This window comes from Nanorana parkeri, unplaced genomic scaffold (genome assembly GCF_000935625.1).
Source record: "Nanorana parkeri isolate BGI_ZX_2015 unplaced genomic scaffold, ASM93562v1 scaffold1113, whole genome shotgun sequence".
Taxonomy (NCBI): domain Eukaryota; kingdom Metazoa; phylum Chordata; class Amphibia; order Anura; family Dicroglossidae; genus Nanorana; species Nanorana parkeri.
This window is the reverse complement of record NW_017307381.1, coordinates 215,511-236,540: the sequence shown is the minus strand read 5'-3', so window position 1 is coordinate 236,540 and position 21,030 is coordinate 215,511. Positions and strand designations below refer to the sequence as shown.

The window sequence follows — 21,030 nt, the reverse complement described above, 5'->3', positions numbered from 1 at the left end:
GGAGTGGAAAAAAACATGTCTATACGAGATAGAGCATTGTGTGCATGGGAGAAATTAGTGTACTCTCGGTCCAGGGGGTGAAAATACCTCCAAAGATCTTCTAGTCCAGTATCTTCTACCCATGTGTGTAGGTGGGAGTCTTGGGGGTTAATCCTCATGTGGGGAAAGTCAAGTTCCCGAGATCGGTCTTCCCCAGGAGATGTAACTGCGTTGAAATCTCCGCCAATCAGGAGAGGTCGGTCAGAAGAATGCGAGGTGAGTTGCGAGAGTAAATGATCGAGGAAAGGTTTGTTGTCAGAATTAGGGCCATACACATTCCACAAGTCCAGATGTTGGGAGCCCAGCTGGAGAGATACAAATGACCATCTGCCCGTTTGAAGATCACAACAATGGTCAATAACTGTATGCGGTAGGGACCTGTTGACAAGAGTGACTACTCCCGCTGATCGGCCCGCTGCTGGAGCACCAATGGCCGTGCCGACCCAAGATTGTTGGAGGCAAGAGATGTCTGCTTCTTTGAGGTGCGTTTCCTGGAGGAGTGCAATGTCAACCTTGAGGCTTTTGAGGTGGCAAAGAATCTGCCGTCGTTTGTTGGGGGATTTCAGCCCTTTAACATTCCACGTGACTATGTTCAGGGGAGTTCCCATTGAACCAGTATAGGTAGAGGTAAAACAGAGGTTATGAAGGGATCATAGTGTAGCGGATCACTAGCGGGCATCCCAGTACTCCCGCAGTGTCCAGAGGTGGTAGGCCCCGTATGTAAGAGGACAGTCCATGGTGACGGTGCATGTCCTCTCAGAGGAATTTTAGAATGGGGTGATTCCACGAAAAGTGAAGCATGTTGTGGGATTTCATCAGCATGGTGATTGTATGCTGTGGAGGAGGAGGACAAAAAACAAACAACTTCTAGGAAAATATAGAAACCAAACAATCGTGCGTACTTCCTTTTTTCCCTAATGCTGGCGTTCTTGGGTAGACCTGAGGTAGAAGCCATTACGACTACCACAAGCCAAGTCCGCATATCCAAGTAATCCAGTGGAGAGTGTTCTCTCCGTCCCATCACTGAAGAAAAAATGGCCGACTATAATCAACTTCTCCTATGCAATAGGCATATAGATAACTGGTAGCAAAATAGTCAGAGTTATTGGCAGAACACCAATTTGTACCTGAACTTCAAAGGCATAAAACTGTAGTTATGGTGACGCACTCACCCAGCACGTAGCAAATTATCTTTTCCCGCACACTCGGGATTCAACTCAGGCCTTTTTCTTCCTCGGTGGGCTTTTCATCGGGGAAGACAACGGTGGCGTATCTCTGGATTCCAGGAACCTCTGAGCTTGGAGTGCAGAGTTGAAACGCCACAGTTTACCATCAGCAGTGGAGAAGCGTAATATCGCCGGGTATTGCAGCGCAAATTTTATACGTTTGCGCACCAATATTTGGCATACCTCCTGAAAAGTTTTCCTTGCCTTAGTGACCTCTGCAGAGTAGTCAGCAAAAAGGAGCAATTTGAGGCCGTCCACTACGAGATTGCGTTGCGCTCTATAAGTCTGGAAAACGGTGTGCTTATCATGATAATCCAGATAGCGCACGATAACCGGCCTGGGCCTATCATCATCTCTGGGTTGGCCAATTCTATGTGCCCGCTCCACTTTGCAGGGTTCAGCTAGGCCCATGGCTTTAGGAATAACGTGTGAACAAAAATGGCTAAGGTCAATGGGCTTGACTGATTCTGGAATACCAATGACTCCTAAATTGTTACGTCTAGAGCGCTTTTCCAGATCATCCACTTTTTCTTGTAAGGCTTGCAGTTGTGCATTCACGGCACTACGATTGCGCTGCGTGTCTGCGTCACGGTCCTCTAGGTCAGATACACGCCGTTCCATGCCTTGTATACGCTGCATGTGTACCTCTAGAGTGTCATTAAGCTTCCCTATATGAGACTGCAAGGAGCTGGTGATTATACATGTAATGTCTGCTTTAAGACATTTAGCAACTTCAGATGCAATTGCCTGAAGATCCAGCAGGGGGAGCAAATCGCTTTTTCTGGTCGACTCTCCCTCAGTGTCTCCTTGCATAGCCGAGTGTGGGCCATCATCAGCAGTCATATTGGATGAGGCCTCGTCATCGGGTCAAGCGCTATTAAGAGATCTGCGAGCCCTCGGCTGCCGTTCTAAGTAGCGATCAATGTCGGGTGATTGTTCAGGTACCCGGTGAATGTCGGCAATTAATGAAATTTTTACTATAGGAGGTGGATGGATATGTGACGGGACAGAGCTCCGTGACCGTTAATTAACGCATCGGGCGTCGGAACCGGAATTCTAATGTGTTATTTTAAATAAAAGGTTGGTTATTTTATTATATTGGCTTGGAGTTCTTCAATTTAGATTTGAAATCCATGAAACTAATTAAAATGTCTAAAATAATATACAATTATTTTGGAAAAAAAGTAATTTCCAGCCTGACAAATTCTGCTGTGGGAGGTGCGTTGCGGTGCCATTCATTTCAATGGCACTTCAAACCCACCTCCCGCCCGCAGTGCGTTCGCCTGCATTGGAACGTGCGGTACTGCAATGCCGTGCATTCCAGTGCGATGTGATTGCAAAAAAATGTGCATGCAGTTTTATTCTGAAGTAGACTTTATGTTTGTAACACTCCAATCATGTATTTTTTTTAAAAATACAAGATGGTATTTAAATTTTTTTTAATCCGATTAATCAAAATATTTGGCCAATTAACCACTTGCTGACCGGGGTGTTTGCCCCCTCTTCCTGTCCAGGCCATTTTTTAGTATTCAGCGCTGCGGTACTTTGACTGACATTTATTCCGTTATGCAACGCTGTACTTTTATACCATTTTTTTGGGAACAGATAGAGCTTTCTTTTGGTGGTATTTAATCACCAAGGCGGTTTTTATTTTTTAGTATATAAAGAAAAAAGTACCGACGCATGTTTATGTGGGGGGCGGGGGACTTAAATTTGTTTTATCTTTATTATCTTTATATGTGACTTTTAATTTTTTTTGTAATAATTCTTTTAAACCTTTTTTTTTTTTCACTTAACTTTATTGCTCCACCATAGGGGACTAACAAGCCCCCTTTGTGATAGCCAATTTTCAGTGACAGGTCCTCTTTATGGAGACATCAGAGGTCTTTAAGACCCCTAATGTCACGTAGGGACCCCCAGAGAAGCTGATGAAGCAAACACCTGCTTTACCAGCTTCTCTCTGGTTTCTGTACCGGAGAGTGACAGAGGAATGCGGAAGTGATGTAATACACATCACCTACTACATTCAGAAGAGGAGGAGGAGATCAATCGGAGATTGTGTACTGATCTCCGGCCGCAGAGCTGCTGTGCTGGTCCCGGGCTCACACCGGAGCTCAGGATCGCCAGCAGAGGGGGAGCGCACACCCGCACGCATATTACAAGCGAACGGGCGTCTCTACAGACACCCAAACACTTGTATGTAAACAGCCATCGCTGGCTGTTTACATTCCAGGCTGATTTCCCGCTCGTGCGCGCCACCTAGTGGCGGCATGAGCGGGGTGGGATGGGACGTTTAAAAACACCCACTCGCATTCAAGAAGCCGCTGTCCAGCCGTTTAATTACGGCCGGACAGCAGGAGGTTAATCGATTCTGAAAATAATCGTTAGTTGCAGCCCTAGTGGATATACCTACCTTCCACACCTGACCTGTATTAAGCCTCTTAATAGGAGAAATATAGCTACTGGGCTATACATTAACCATAGCCATCACCATGTCCCTGCATCCCTTCACATTGTGCACTAAAATTGTGTATTTTACAATCACACAATAAAATAACCCCTTCGTGACGGGAGACGTACGCTGTACGTCCAGCCACAAAGGGACCAAATGACTTGTCACGTACCCTGTACGTGACGAGTTATTTGCTGCTTTAGAGGGCTGGTAACCGCTGAGATACATAATGTATCTATTCCTGAAAGAAGAATGTTTCAGTTTGCTGATCATTGTTGCAACAATCAGAAAACCTTTAGTGACAGCTGAATCCTGAACTGCTGCAGGATCAGTGTCACTAACTTATTATCGGCTGTTCTGAAGTTTGAAGCAGCTTGATAATAACCAAAAATGTATTAATTTATCAAGCAGTAATAGTGAGATTAATTCACAATGACTGCTTGATATAATTAAATAAATAAAATAACATTTATAAGTTTTAAAAAAAAAGTGAAAAGTGTCACAAAAAAAATTGTGAAAAGTGTAAAAAAAAAAAAAGTGTAAAAAATACAAATAAATGAATGTATTTATTGCATTTTTTTAGCTGTGCTGGTTTTGTAAAAAAAATACTACAAATCAAAACTGGGAAAAAAGTGTTTTTTTAACGTTTTTTTTCCTCTTTTTTTATATTTTATTTGTCCTAAGTGAGGCGTTAGACACACATATGTGATATAAATACGTAGCCCTATCTGTCCTCTAAAAAACAATATATAATATGTGTGGGTGCACTTTGTAAGAAAGTATATTACTGACGTGGAAGAATCTAAAAACAAGATCAGTCATGAAGGGGTTAAGTATATTAATTACATTACCTGGTAAAGCTGACTGGTTATCCATACACATTGACATAATGCGCTCATAAACAAGTTTTCCTGCAAAAAAGCATAGGGTATTTGAAAGATAAAAGAACAAATAGAGAAACAGAAAAAAAGTTTAGGTTTCCTATACTACATTTTGACACCACTAAGCTAAGTTGTGAAATTAAATGTCAACCCAATAAATGGCAAAAAGTCATGTGTAAACCATGAAGAGGCTTATCAAAATTAATGAATAGGTTTGGGTAGAGGACAACCTTATATCTAACAGTAGCGGAAAAGGATGAGAGGCACTAGGATCTTTTTATTTTAAGTGCCCAATTATTTTACTAGAAGTTTTTTTATGAAGCTTGATAGCTTGGATGTGGCTGCACTTCCACCAAAATGGGACCCCAAACTGAAGGAGAAATCTATTGAAACAAAAAATGGGGTGCCACTAGATGTAGATGTCCAAGGTGTATTTTTGGGAGAAATAAAACAGAATCCAAAAAGCCAACACATTTCGGGGGTTCACACAATCCCCCCTTCATCAGTGCTGAAAGTATAAATAGAACATCGAATGGATGCTCAATGAATGCATACATTGAGCATGATGTGCACTGGGTTGCATTCAGCCCCATGTAGGTCATGTCAATGAATTATGGGGATTTCAAATTTGATTTTTATTTGTGTGTTTGTTCTATTTATTTGTTTTACCCCACCAGCTGATGTTATCTCACAGAGACACAATGGATTTATCACTGACCACTATAATGTCCCAATAATCTCAATTTACCAAGGCCCTGATATTAACAGAATATCACAGTACTTGCAATGAATTACCCGGGTTAACATGGATTATTCCAGAAACAAAATGGATTACCACAGATATCATAGGTTTTCCCAGTCAGCACAGTGAATTACCACAAATAATGCGGGTTATCCCGATCCCTCAATTAATTATGGCAGATTCCTTACTCTCTTTTACATTGTTTCATTTAGGTAATTGCATTCCCTCTTGGAGGGCTGCGTTTTCTAGGAATGAATACACCTACATTTCACTCTCTTTGTTTCCCCTACCTCTTCCTTTCCTCCACCGTTCTATTTGCATTTGGTCTTGCAATTTTCTTTATTCCATTGAGGCCATGTTTTCGTATTTTCAGCTCAGGGTGCGCTCTTAGGCCCCATTCACACGTAGCGATTTATCGCCGCGATATCGCGCATTTTTGCCGCGCGATATCGCGAGAAGTCGCCGGCTAATGATATTCAATGGAGCTGTCTTAGCTCCATGTCGCGGTCGCAAGTCCCTTCTACAGGACCCTTTTTTCGTCGGATTTTGCTTTTTTCTAATGGAGCCCGACGGAGAAGGTCGCGCTACCGTCGCTGGAACGTCGCCCCGAAAGTTGCGCTATCCCGGCCGCTGCAAAAGGTATGTTGCTACGTGTGAATGGGGCCTTAGAGTGATGCCCCTTGTTCTGTGGTCAGGCCTCCTGACACCACTGGGAGGGAATTAAAACCCAGGTGTTTTGCTTTCCTCAGCTGGCTCCATGTTGGTCTATGTAAGCTGACAATTGTGCGGAGTACATAGAATGTATGAATACTCTATGGTGGGTTGTTTATATTCATGTCCGTTTATGAAATTACAGAGTGCTGTGGTATCCTCCTGAGGAAGCGGTTATCAGCAAACATAAATATGAACTGCATGATAGGATATGCGAATATGAACTACATGATATGATATGCATTCTATAGATAAGCAACCTTACTATGTTTTAAAGTTGCCCAGATTTTTATCTCAATAAAGTTGTTGTAAAGTAGACACTTCTCCATGCTCGCTCCCGCTATGGGCTACAATTTCACGTTTAGTCTACTAATTTGTATTGAGATTGAAGACCATCACTGGAGTGAGCTTGGAGCGGTGGCTACTTTACAACACGCACAGGGACCATGGGGAACGTAAGTAGCCACCCTCCAGAAGGAAGGACAGTGTCAACACAAATTCAGAGATGATTTGAGGATCTACAGCTGAGTGATGCACAAATAAGCTAAATTTTTCATAATAGTTCAGGTATTAACCTCTTGCCGTCCGCCCGTAGGCAATTTTTTTCTGCTCGCGCGCGCCCCCTAGCGGGCACGCACGGGCAGAAAAGACCCGCTAAATGCACACACCCTTAATATAGTAAAAAAATAAAACCCCCAGTGGTGAATAAATACCACCAAAAGAAAGCTCTATCTGTCCCCAAAAAAGGGTATAAAATTCATTTCAGTACAGCGCTGCATGACGGAATAAATGTCAGTTAAAGTACCGCAGCGCTGAATACTGAAAAATGGCCTGGATGGGAAGGGGGTTTAACACCGCGGATGTCAACTGGTTAAGGTATAGCTGCACGTACAGAGTTGTTCAGTGGAGGAAGGCTAAGATGCCACACCCCAGACACAAGCATAAGAAACAGAACACCTGAAATACAGACTACATTTTGGGGCTTTTTAAGTACAACGCATAGCCTTCTCATTGTAATAAAAACAACTTTATTGAATGCATTTGTAAGATTTAAGTCCTGAGTCTAATGTCACTTTATGTTCTATTTATACCTTCAGCCCTGGGATAGGGATTGTGTAAACCCCCAAAACATAATGGTTTTTTATGCTGTTTTATTTCTATTAATAAAAACACCTTGGACTCTTTATGTCTGGTGGTGCCCCCCCATTTTTTGCCTCAATATCCTAATGTTAAAGGCCATCTTGAGACTGCACCAACTGAAAAATCTTGGAGGAGGGGACATGTGATCAAACAGGCAAGAAAGCCTTGTAAGATAACGGTTAGCATTTTCCCCTATAGCAGGGGTCAGCAACCTTAAACACTCAAAGAGCCATTTGGACCCGTTTCCCACAGAAAAGACAACACTGGGAGCCACAAAACCATTTTGACAGCTAAAATGAAGATAACACTGCATATATCGTTTTTTACCTGTATGCTATGTATAGCATGTATAGGTATATATGGGCTTAGTAACGCACTGAACTCTGGGCTTAGTAACGCACTGGACTCTGGGCTTACATGAGACCCCGCAGAGCCCACCTTAGAGTGGCCCTGCAGAGCACACCATAGATCCTGCACAGCCCATCTGAGACTCTCTATGGTGGGCTCTGCAGGGCCTCAGGTGGGCTGGTCGCCGGGGTCACTTTCCTGTACCTCCTTCCAACTCCTCTTACCTGCTGCTGCTGGGGCCTGGCCACCTCCACCCCCTCCCCTGTCACCTCTTCCATGCCGCCCCTGGTATAGCTAATACTCATGTAAGAGGCCCCCCAGACCACTCACATGGGTACCGGCCGTACCCCCCTGACTCTGAGTGCAATCTCACATTCCACCCCACTCAAAGTCGGATAGAAGTGACAGGACCGAACAGCTGTTCCAGGGCAGATCAGTTCTCCTGCACATACGATTTGTGATGCCGATCTGCCCCGGAACAGCTGAGAAAGCATTGGAATGCTTGACCTTCTGGTGGTCACACATTCTACCGCCAAAAAACTGGGCGGGAATACATTGAAATGTGTGACCACATCATCGGTCACACATTCCAACCTAGTCACAAACTGTGATAGAACAGCTGCCCTGGCTAATCATTTAATTAGAGAAATAGATTATAATAGGCAACATTACAGTGTAATGTTGCCCATTATAATCCACTTTTCGAATTAAATAACAGCAAACAGTGTGCAGTTACACCCGGGTCCCTGCACTGCCGCATATTCCACCAGGGTGGGTGCCCAGGACAGGACCTCACTTGGCCCACCCCCACGGCCTCGGGCCCCAGTTCAGCGGCACCGGCGGTAGTTCCGCCCCTGGACAGGGAGCCGCAGCAGAGGGATAAAAGAGCCACGTGCAGCTCCAAAGCCACGGGTTGCCCACTCCTGCCCTAGAGGAAATGTCTGAAAGACCACTTAGAGTAGCGATGGGCCCGGAAGGGGGAAAGAAAGATATTGTGTGAAAAAGAGGGGTATATCAAAGTGAGAGGAAGGGAATGCAAGTGCACAGGAGGTGGTGGTGTTAAGCATTTCTCCATGTTTTACTGAAAATATATACCCTACTGAATGCTTGCAATACAGTCCTGCCCCTAAAGTGAAGCCTTTCCTATTAATCTCAGAGGCCCCTGGTCAAACCACTAGCATCTATCTGCTTCTATGCACAAAGAAAAACTACATCCATGAAACTCGCATGAACACTTTCCTCCAATCACTATGTACATAAAGGTTTAGGAGAATCTTAACCAAAAAACTTACCAAAGGTGTCCAGAATATCAGTGATCAATACAAATTTGCTTGGGTAAAACGTGATGACTGTTGTGTCAGAGAGAAGCTTTGAACACTAGAGAGACAAAACCTTTATTTAGATATGCATACATTAACAAAAAAAGATGCAATATTTAATAAATAACGTTTCTTTACACAAGATATATATACACACACATACATACTAAAGCTGGCCATCACTTCTGCACAGGGGCACCCTTCCATCAATCAGAAAATGAAAGGAGCCAGATGGAAAATCTTTGGATGAACAGTGCCGGCAGCCAATCAGCTGCCGTCACTGTTCAAATATTCTGTCACAATACTCAAATACAAAAGACACAGCAGGAGATTTATCCATTCACGCTGGTTAGTGTTAAACAGTTGTCTGAAGAACTTTTCTGCCTAAACTAGCATCAGAGGAGGCAGAAACATCAACTTTATACAAACGCAAAAGTGTGAAAAGAAGACCAAGTTGTGGCCTTGCAAATTTAAGTAACAGAAGCCTGATTTTGAAATGCCCAAGAAGTACTAATTGCTTATCCTGCAATTCATAAGCTTGAATGGAAACCTGACAAATCCACTTAGAAATAGTGGATCTAGAACCTATAACAACTTTTTTTTTTCCAGGTAGAAAAAAAAAAAGAATCTGAAAGTCTAAAAGGAAGCTGTGGCTGAAAGATAAACGCTGATAGCCCACACAACCTCCAAGCAATGCAGGGAAACTTCCTTAGGATAAACCAGAACCTGACAAAGTGAAGGTACCTGAACCTGACAAAGTGAATCTGGCTTAAGTGCTGGTGGGCAGAAAATGTAAAAAAGTGACTTTTTATGTGGGAGGTTTTCTTTTTGGAGCTAAGTTGGATCAGATTATTAAATAAGCTATGGGATCTTGAGACCCCTTAACGTTTAGTAGGCATCAGATTCCCTAATGTATGCGATTACTACTGGGCTTGCCATCTGGTTCAGATTGTCAACTGGAATATACATCTACTGAGTAAAGACTGGATTCAAATTGAACAACTTTGGTCCTCCATTCCCTGCCATAGGTTGGTAAAACCCATGTCACACCATCTTCCTTCTGTCACCCCACTGTAGCTTCTACTATGCAGATCCTTTATGCTGCTTGTAGGAAATAATAAGTTTACTAGCGAATGGAGTCCTTTGACTCCTAAGGCTGAACCCTGATTTCCCACCAGGTCAACAGAGGTCTTTCTTGCCAACCTGTAATTCGTATAAGGCCTTGGTAGCAAAAGTAGTCTTCCACAAGGGATAGTTTTGAGAACTTCAGGACTATTCTTTTTTTCGAACTACTTCCCAATTCGCCACTTTCTCAATGCTGTTGATCGAAGAAGTTTAGTTTGCAGATCACTTACTTGGTTCTAAAAATTATGCAATCTCGCCGAATGATCTCCCCTCGTCACGAGCATGGGAGCCTGACCTCTCCCACACCTTTTCTTAGGAAGAATGGGAACATATGAACTTACTCATGGCCTCTGGTTCAGTTAACATTCATATGCGGGAAGTTAACTATAAAATCTGGTCTCTATGATATACAAGTGAAACTCGAATAATTAGAATATCGTGCAAAAGTAATTGCAGTAAGTGCTGCAAAAGGGGCCCAAACCAAGTACTGAGTACATATGCATGCTTGTACTTTTCAGAGGTCCGATATTGTTCTATGTACAATCCTTGTTTTATTGATTGCATGTAATAATCTACTTTTTTGAGGTTGTGGATTTGGGGTTCTTGGGGTTTTCATGAGCTGTAAGCCACAATCACAATTATGACAAATCACGGCTTGAACTATCTTGTTTTGCATGTAATGAGTCTATCTCATATATTAGGTTCACCTTTTAAGTTGCATTAGTGAAATAAATGAACTTTGCACGATATTCTAATTATTCGAATTTCACCTGTAGAACTCCAGTAGCAATCCATCGTTTGTGCTCGAAGATTCACGATACTTGCTGAAGATGTGGCCAAGATAGTGGTACCCGGAGGCGCATGCACGCGGCTGTCGATGACGGGTGGTGAGTGAGACAGCTACGCGACTCCTCCGGACATAAACCCTATTAGCACGGAGCACATAGCTCATCATCTGCCGAAACCCACTCACCCTATCTCCGGTGCGACACCCGGTGCCTGCCCTGTTGCAATCCAGATCCAAAACCACACAGAAAAACAAAAACCGCAGGCAAGTCCATAGCAGAAGCATTGGCCCGCGCCTCGGCCAAAATGGCGTCGTTCCCCGCCACACGTATAACTCACTCACAGGTTGTATCGGCCTCCAGCAGTGACATGGACGATGATGACCAGATGAATCCACGCCAACAAGGCCCATCCACCTCTCTGGCCGTCTCTACTAAGCGCAACCGCAGTGATTCTGACCACAACCACTCGGGAGAGTCCCGTGGTCCAGCAACAAAGATGACACCTAGGCAAGGCCCGTCAGACTGATCACCTTTAGTCCTACATCAGGTATTTATTCACATCGGCATCCTGCAAATTAACCTTCTATTGAGTTTTACAGACGGTCATCCTGAAGAAGCCTCAACAGCTCCCTACGGGACTACTTCCTTTGGCAGCGGTTCCCTGAGGCAGGAGTAGCCGACCCCTGATGTTTCTGCACCCATTTGTTCCCCACCTCTGTTACTGCTACCTGTGGTGTGGACGCCCACGGAATAGCTACTGTTCAAGTACTTGTTGCAGGTATGACCCCTTACCCACTGGCATGGCGGTACCTGCCAATGTTAACCACACGGTTAGTCACTTCGGAGACTGCAGCGAGCCAGATCTTATGACACAAATGCCCTTGCGGCGCTTCCTGCATCACTGGTTTGTTGGGGGGGATGCGGGGGCTCGGACTCGGGGATCACACAAGCCGAGAAGACTCAAATGGCCCCTTGAGGGCAGCCCTGTCGTTATCTATACTAAGTAAGTTTTCGGTATATTAACGAATAAGGTTGTCCGGGGGAGTTAGTCAATGTGCTCCCTCGACCTTGGGTTGTCAGGGATCGTATGGATCCCTCTACCCAACGTTACAACATTGACGCAGATTTTATCCGCCTGCAGTACTTACTGCAAATTGTTTTTTTTGTTCCTGTTATAACCCTGTACCCCCTGTCCCCTTCTCTTTCCTTTCTCACTACTTCCTCTCCCCCTCTATCTCTTCTATCTCTTTCCTTGTCAGGCTATGTGGCAAGACATGTCCGTAACCCAAGCAATGGTCTACCATCAATCATTATTAGACTTCTATGGAGCTCCCCCGCGACACTATGATCATGACCCTCAATATTTTAAGCCTTAATGTCCAAGGCCTCAACTCCCCCAATAAACGCACCCGTGCATTCCGTTTCTTCCGCTCCTCTCATGCTGACATAGTCTGCCTGCAAGAGACTCACTTCTCCACAACAGCATGTCCTAAATACTTTAGCGCCCAGTACCCAATCATATACATGGCCAACGACACCTGTAAGAAGAAAGGGGTATTGATCGGATTCCACCGTTCAGCCAACTTCATATGCCACTCCTTAGTACGGGACCACCAAGGCAGATATTTAATACTCACAGGACTCCTGAACGATTCTGAATTCACCCTAGTCTCTTACTATGCTCCCAACACTGACCAACTCCCATTTTTCACAGACCTATTGGGTAAGGTACGAACCAGCGGCGCGGGCTCGGTTATCATGTGCAGAGACTCAAATTTAGTCCTCCTTCCCCATAAAGATAGATCCAAGGATTCTCCAACATACCTGACCTCAGCAAAAACCTTCCGTGACCTCATCTCCAATCACGCACTCGTCAACTGCTGGAGAGAGGTGAATCCTCACAAAGTGGATTACACACACTACTCTCGCCCACATGAGGTCTTCTCCAGGATAGACCACATACTCCTTTCTCATTCTTTAGTGCCCTCCATTATACAGTCAAGGCTCCTCCCTGTCCCGTGGTCCGACCACTCTGCGGTTACCCTATTCTTCTTAAGTATTTCGCTCCCTAATAAACCTTTTCAATGGACTTTTGAATGATTGCTTACTATCTGACCCTGTAATTAAGAGTACCATAGAGACCTGCCTATCCAACTATCTAAGTCACAACCAGACCCCGGACATTTCCCCAACATTGCTCTGGGAAGCACACAAGCCAGTACTTAGAGGTAAACTCATCCAACTAGCATCCCATGTAAAAAAGGAAAGACTCAACGTCTTGAGTCTTTGGAACGAGACTACTACTCTTGTGCCAGGACCTTCACCCACTCCACTACACCCCCCCAACAAATCTAAACTTGAGGCTGCCCGACAGGCCCTCAACCTCCTACTGACTGATCATGCTGCCAAACAATTACATCGTACAGCTCACAAGTTCTATCTTAAAGGGAATAAAGCAGACACTCTCTTAGCCAATAGGCTAAGATCCCTTGACCCGTCCTTTAAACACTTCAGACTCCGCACCCCCTCAGGCACCCCAACTAGTAATCCCATTACCATTCTTGATCTCTTCCATAAACACCTCTCATCTTTATACTCAGCACCCTACCCGACGCACACAACGCAAACTGATCGCTTTTTGGATGATATTACCCTCCCTCCCTCTTGCCAGAACAAATAGCGGCCATAGAGGATCCTATCACGGAGCAAGAAGTCCTTTTTGCCATTACCTCACTTTCCAAAGGGAAAAGACCAGGTCCAGATGGTTTCACAGTGGCATATTACAATACCTTTAAAGACCGACTTGCGCCCCCTTCTAGCCGCTTCTTTTAACTGCATTCAATCGGTGCTACCCTGAACCGAGACTCCCTCTCCGCATCCATCTGCATGATACCCAGACCAAACACGGATCACTCCGACTGCTCCAACTTTAGACATATATCTCTATTGAATGTGGATTTTAAGTTGCTCGCAAATGTCCTAGCAAACAGATTGAATTTAGTAATCGGGCAATTAGTAACACAAGATCAGGTCGGCTTTATACCCAGCAGGCAAGCAGGTGACAATGTTCGCCGACTTACCCTGCTAACACACATTGCCCAAACTCGACGCATCCCTGCTATGCTCTTGTCCCTGGACATCAAAAAGGCCTTTGATATAGTATCATGGCCCTATCTCTTCACGGTACTTAGGCGCTGGGGATTTGGCCATCACTTCCTCACATGGATTGCATCGCTACACAACAAACCCTCAGCACACGTAAAATACTCTGGCTATCACTCACCAACATTTGACATATTGAGAGGCACTAGGCAGGGCTGCCCTTTATCTTCAATACTTTTTGCTCTCATTCTAGAGCCTCTGGCTTGTAAAATATGTTCCTCCCCTGATATCTCAGGTATAACCTATGCTGGAACCTCTCATAAACTCTGCCTGTTCGCGGATGACGCCCTTCTTACCCTCACTAACCCCATTGTCTCCCTTCCTAACCTTAAACAGACCCTCAACCAATTTGCCGCAGTATCGGGAATATGCGTTAATGACTCCAAATCCATTGCACTAAACATATCACTGCCAGACCAAATAGTGACAAACTTAAAAGCAGATTTCCCATACCGCTGGTCCTCCACCACGCTTCCATACCTTGGTATTAATCTAACCCCATCGTATAGCACTATTTATAAAGCTAACTACCCACCCCTAATCACGAAGCTGAAGAATCTACTTAAAACATGGTCCAAGTACCAACTGTTATGGCTGGGCAGAATAGCGGCAATAAAAATGTCCCTTTAACCTAAAATTTTGTATTTACTCAGGGTTCTACCAGTGACGGTCCTTACATCGGTACTGCGCTCCCTGCAATCTAATGGTATGAACTTCATCTGGAATGGTAAGCGACCAATAGTCCCCCGAAACACCATTTATGCACCCAAGACCCGGGGTGGCCTGGGTGGCCCCAATTTCTTGAAGTACTTTCAAGCTGCACAAATTGGACAATTATCTAAATACCATGCAAAAACAGAAATACCCCGCTGGGTCACGCTAGAGGACTCCTTCCATCCAACTACTTCAGTAGCCAACCTCCTCTAGCTCCAACCCAAACGCAGACCCTCCCCGCTAAACCCTGTCACTGCCTTCTCTATACGCCTCTGGGACTCCCTGAACAAATTACAGACCCCCACGGGTGTGAAACCTTTTCCATATCTGCGGGAACACTATTGCAAAAAATGAAAAAAAGGCCTCAGTCATGAAGGGGTTAAGGAACTCTTTAGATATCTCCAAATCAAGAACTTCATCCTCACACACATGCGGCACCTACCCCCTGCAGGTCCCCTTAGCTCCTTTGAACGCATTTGCCGAGATAATCCTCATGCCCCTGGAACCATCTCTATACTATACAACTACCTGCTATCGCCTACTCACTAATTTATCTCCAACATACTGATGCAGCGTGAACTAGATTTTGTGTTTAACCAGGACTGCTGCCACATGTCGTCCCTCAGAGGAGATCCCACATCTCGTTCCCATAGGGAAGTAAAGGGATAGAAAGGGGCTCACTATCAAGCAAAGGGGCTCACTATCAAGCAAAAATAATAGTACCAGAAATATCAGGTATATCGTCTCTCAGAGACTACCGTAGAAGAAATAACTATTTTTTTTTTTTACTACCCCTGTGAAAGGGGATCACCAGCAGTTAACGAGCAATAACAAAGATTTAGACTTCAAAACGGAGAAGCATTGTCAGAGTTTTTTTTTGTTTCAAATAAGCTTTATTGTGTTTTTACAGGGATCTAACAGAAGATACGGTACATGTAATCGTTATCAACCCGCTTGCGGGTTCAAATGCAGAAGATTATCAAACATACATTTGAGTAATGAATCACTTTAGGAATAGATTGAGTGGGGTACAAAAGAAGGGAATAGGAGGGAAATGTCTGCCATAGTGATTTACAGTCTTCACATTCCGTTAATTTTAATTGTTGGTCGCCCTGATCTCCTGAGTAGTTATCGAGGTGTGCCTGAGGTACCTCGATGTATTAGTGCTTCGTGTTACATGCAGCTGGTGATGAGCCATCATTGTGGTTACAAATAGAAAAGTTTTGGTTTAGAAAGCGCCAAGGACAATCCTTATCCCTCCCAAGGAAGGAATCACGTCCTGATGAAGGGGGCGTGCCCCGGAAACGCGTTGTCGTGGGACCAGGGGCTAGGGGTACGGGTACTCCTAGAATGAGATCCTAATAGGTTGGACTTGATGGACTAATGTCTTTATTCAACCTCAAATACTATGTAACTATGTAAGATTGAGTGATGTACAAAAGAAGGGGATAGGAGGGAAGTGTCTGCCATAGTGCCTTGCAGTCTTCACATTCCGTTAAGTGTCACTGTTGGTCGCCCTGATCTCCTGAGTAGTTATCGAGGTGTGCCTGAGGTACCTCGATGTATTAGTGCTTTGTGTTATGTGCGGCTGGTGATGAGCTACCATTGTGGTTATGACCTGTTGGTGGGTGCAACCATGGTCAGAAATTCGACGAGAGAAGGTCAGACAGCGGAAAGTAGTGGAGGTGGGAGGGAAGGAGGGGGTACAGAAAAAGAGGGGGAGACGGGTTGGGGATACGGTATGGGGGGGAGGGAGGTACTGAGTGTCGAACCTCTAGTAAGGTGTGAGATTCAGTGGACAATGGGGGATGGTCCGTTAGGGGTAGTTGTGAACAAATGAAAGGCGGTTCAGTATAAGGTAGTGAAGTCGGTGGTACTGGCAAAGCAAGTCTAGCAGGCCCATAGTTTTCTGAAGCTATCCAGTGTGTCTTGTTTAGTGGCTAAGAGCTCCTCCATCTCGTAGACGTGACCTACCTGAACGAGCCATTCGCGTATCGTGGGTGCTTTGTCAGTTCGCCGGTGGCGGGGTATGATCGTGCGTGCTGCATTAACCCCTTCGTGACTGACGACGTACAGTGTACGTCGCCAGCATCGGGGCTGTTTAAACAGACTCCCGGTGACTTTTGCCGCAGGGACTCTGTTTAAACTTGTAGAGCCGACTGTCGGCTTTACAACAGAAGCGATCCTGGCGACTTACCTGTTGCCAGATCGCTTCTGCGTCCCGAAGAAGGGGTCGCCCCCCCAAGCCGGACACCCACGCCATGCTTCCCGGGCTCCGTTGCCCCTCCTACGGGCCCGGGACCGGCGATCTTGGTGTCCGCGGGGAGCTGGGGAGGAGGTCGACGAACTTCCGTTCATCGATCCCCTCCCCGTTCTATGGGACCGGGAGCGATGCAGATTGCATCACTTCCGGTCCCTGGGCTGTCAGTTCTGGGCTCCTGCAGCCCAGCTATAAGCTATTGAAGTGCGATCTGCACTTCAATAGCTTATTTCCAGTGTAAAGGTGACACTGAGGGTCTTTTGGACCCCCAGCATCACCTTAAAGAGTACCTGTCACCACCATCTGCTATCACATGGGGGGGCTTGTACCCCCCATGTGATAGCAGTCAAAGTAAAGTAAAAAAAAAAAGTTTTTGAAATAAAATTTAAATAAAAGAAATCTAATAATAATAAAAACAAATGTAAAAGTCCCCCGCGAGCACGCGCGTCGCCACGTAAACACGCGTCGGGTGCGCCTACGTATGAAAACGACGAACGCGCTACACATGTTGGGTATCGCCGCGCACGCCGGAGAGCAATAATTCTAGGGCCAGTATTTTGGGGTATCTCTAAATTGATGACCTGTGGGGGCTTTTAAAGCGTCTTCTATGGACTTTTTGGGGTACTGGGGTTTTTCGCCGTTTTACGGATGCACGCAATTTGTAACCTGGGCATGTTGGGTATCGTTTTAGTCGTTGTAACCTCATCTTTTATATGTCATTAAAAAATGGGTATTTTGTTGTGTTTTGGGGCATTTAATTAAATTTTTCACTAAATATTGGGGTTTAATAAGGAGTTGCGCTAATATTGCGCAACATAAAAATTTGCAACTACCACCATTTTATTCTATAGGGTCTTGGCATTCAGAAAATATATAATGTTGGGGGGTTTTAAGTAATTTTCAGGCCTAAAATGTGGAATATAACATGGGTACAAAAAATGAAAAAAAGGCCTCAGTCATGAAGGGGTTAATAAGGTGTCTGTGTAGTCATTTAAAGGCACCCATTGGCTTTCCAGGTTCCCAGTGGAGAAGAGAATATGTGAGGGTAAAGGGAGGTGTAGTTCCTGTGATCTTGTGGATCGCATTGTGTACTTTTCGCCAGAAGGGTTGTACTTAGGGGCAGGACCAGAAGATATGCGTGAGGGTGCCTTCCTCCGTGTGGCATCTCCAACATAGTTGGGGTATGGCCGGGTAAATGTGGTGTAATAGATGGGGGGTCCTGTACCAGAACGTTAGGAGTTTGTAATTCGTTTCTTGCATTTTGCTGTTGAATGCACATTTATGGGCTGCTGTGCAAATTGCAGACCAGTCGTCGCCTGAGAGTGTAGTTTGGAGAGCTCGTTCCCATTTAGTACGTGGGTGGGGTACTTGTGAGGGAAGGCCATCTCTGAGTAGGTTATATAGCCAGGAGATTAAGTGTCTGGTTGGACCTTTGCCCAGACAGTCTCTCAAACGATGTGAGGGTTCTGGATGTGGGGTGCCGGTGTGCGGGGTCATCAGGAAATGTCGTATTTGGAAGTAGATCCACCAGGGTAGTGAGCCTTGTTTTGCGAGGTCTGAGAGGTCGTTCTTGGTGGCAAATGTTCGTGATCTGAAAAAGGTGTGTGCTCGTAGGGGGGATTCGTGCGACCAGTGGGAGATAAAGTGGGCTGTGCAGAGAGGTGATCTGGTGGAGGAGAAGACCTCAAGGGTCGCTCCAATTAGGGGGTGTGTGCGAGATGTAGTTGGCCATAGTGCGGGTCTGAGCCACACCATTGAGGAAAGTGGTGTGCCAGACACTGCATCTTCTAGTGCAGCCCACATTTTAGTCTCAGTGTGGAAGTGCCAGTGTAGGACTCTAGTGAGGTGTGCGGCTTTATAGTACAGGTACATGTCTGGGATCTCTAGACCCCCTGTGCTTTTGGATGTTTTGAGTTGGGACAAGGATATACGCGGCCGGTTGTCGTTCCACGCGAAGGAAGAGAAGATAGCGTCCAATGTGCGGAAGAAAGAGCGAGGTAGTTTAATAGGGATGGTTTGGAAAAGATAGAGGAGACGGGGGAAGAACATTCATTTTCAGTAACGCTGCTCTTCCAAACCATGAGAAAGTGTTTAGTCTCCAGGATTTGAGATCCTTTAGAATGGTCTCGCTTAATGTCACAAAGTTGGAGTCATAGAGTCGGGACAGGTCTGAAGTCAGTTTGATTCCTAGGTATGGTATGTGGTCAGAGCGCCATTGGAAGGGGAAGGAGGATTGGAGGCGTAGTTTTGTTGCGTGTGGTATGTTGAGGGGCATTATTTCAGATTTGGTAAAGTTTATTTTTAAGTTGGACATTGTTCCGTAATGTTCAAAGTTGGCCATCAGGTGTGGTAGGGAAGTCAGGGGGTCTGAGAGGAAGAAAAGTAAATTGTCCGCATATGCCATTGTTTTACGGGTCGTGGGACCTACTGTGATGCCTAGGATCTCATTGTCATTTTGTATACTGCGAATGAACGGTTCCAGGGTCAGGGCAAATAGCGTGGGAGACAACGGGCATCCTTGGCGGGTCCCGTTGGTTATTGGGAAGCTGTCTGATAGGCATCCCATTGTCCTGACTCTGGCTCTGGGACAGGAATAGACAGCTTGTATCCAGTGTAACATTCGGTCCGGTAGACCAATGTGTTTAAGGACCTCGAACATGAAGTCCCAGGCCACCCTGTCGAACGCCTTCTCCGCATCTGTGGACAGCACCAATGTCTCTATTTTTTGGTGCTGCACCCAGTGGATAAGATTGAATGCTCTTGTAGTGCTGTCTTTGCCTTCCCTGCCAGGAATAAATCCCACCTGGTTGGGAGATATCAAGTCGGACAACAACAGGAGAAGGTGGTTCGACAGCGCCCTCGTGAAGATCTTAAAGTCTACGTTGAGCAAGGATATGGGCCGATAGCTGGTACAGAGTTGGGGATCTTTCCCTTCTTTGGGGATTACAGTGATGTGAGCTTCCAGGTGTTGTGGGGGTGGGTGGAGGTCGTTTTTGAGGGAGTTATATGCCAATAGCATATGTGGCAGTAGGGTGTCTAGAAAGGATTTGTAATATTGGAATGTGAGACCATCCGGCCCCGGGCTTTTGCCTGGTCTCGATTGTTCGAGGGAGTTCTGAAGTTCTTCTGCAGTGAGGGGGTTGTCTAGGTTGGACAGGAGTGCTTCGTCTATGGTAAGCATATTGGCTCTTGACAGAAATTGGTGTATCTGGCGTAAGCGGTCTTCGGTAGTGGGTTTTGTCTGGGTAGAGTGGTCTAAGTTGCACAATGTGGCATAGTATTCTTGAAAGCAAGCAGCTATCTCTGGGGGGGAGTGTATTAAGTCGGTGGGGGATTTTTTGATGTTGTGGATGTGGGAGCTTAATTTTTTTGTGCGGATGGCTCTGGCTAAGAGCCTACCGCATTTGTCTCCCTCCGAGTAATAGTGTCTTGTGCGAAGGATGAAAGCACGCCAGGTCTTGGTCGACAAGAGGCTGAGCAATTCCTGTCTGATTTCAGTCAGCATGAGTAAGTCGCGTTGGGCTAAGGATTCTTTGTGGATCGTTTCTAATTTGTTTAGTGGGGTTGAGCGTCCTCCAGGTGTCACAAAGGTGCAAGGACTTTAGGCGTTTTTTCATAAATTTGAGGGTCCGGTAGGGTAGGGAAGATTTGCATTCTGAGGTGTCTATTAGGGGATCTAAAGGGGCATTGAAGTCTCCGCCTACTACCAGCATTCGTTCTGCAAAGTCAGAGAGCTGGGATATGAATTTGTTGTGGAACATGGCGTGGGTGTTTGTTTGGTGAGTAAACTGAGGCAATTGTTAGGGGGGTTTGGCCTAGGAGGCCTTTCAGGGCGAGATATTGTCCTTCTGGATCTTTGAGTTCCCCGTGGACTTGGAATGGTGTCTGTTTGTGCCGGAGGATAGATACTCCCCGAGGTTTGTTGGAGGGAGAGGATGCATGATATACTGAGTGGTAGTGGTGATCGATAAGTTTAGGTATTTTGTTGTGTTTGAAATGTGTAGAGCAATGGAGGCTTTTTGTGTAGGTCACCCAAGATTATGGAGCGCTTTTCCGGTGCATTAAGGCCTTTTGCGTTAAGAGAAACCACCTTCAGGTCGGATATGTTCCCCATTGTCTCAAT

General features: G+C 45.4%; 1 protein-coding gene across 1 annotated transcript in view; it reads right to left on the bottom strand.

Moving 5' to 3' along the window:
* Nucleotides 1-21,030, bottom strand: part of LOC108796423 (UPF0505 protein C16orf62-like) — a 503,129-nt gene that overhangs the window by 344,601 nt on the left and 137,498 nt on the right. Inside the window, exons 9-10 of the mRNA XM_018567896.1 lie at nucleotides 8,832-8,916; nucleotides 4,569-4,628 (exon numbers count right to left, since the gene is read on the bottom strand). Coding sequence (XP_018423398.1) covers nucleotides 4,569-4,628; nucleotides 8,832-8,916 — 145 coding nt within the window. The remainder of the gene's footprint in view (nucleotides 1-4,568; nucleotides 4,629-8,831; nucleotides 8,917-21,030) is intronic.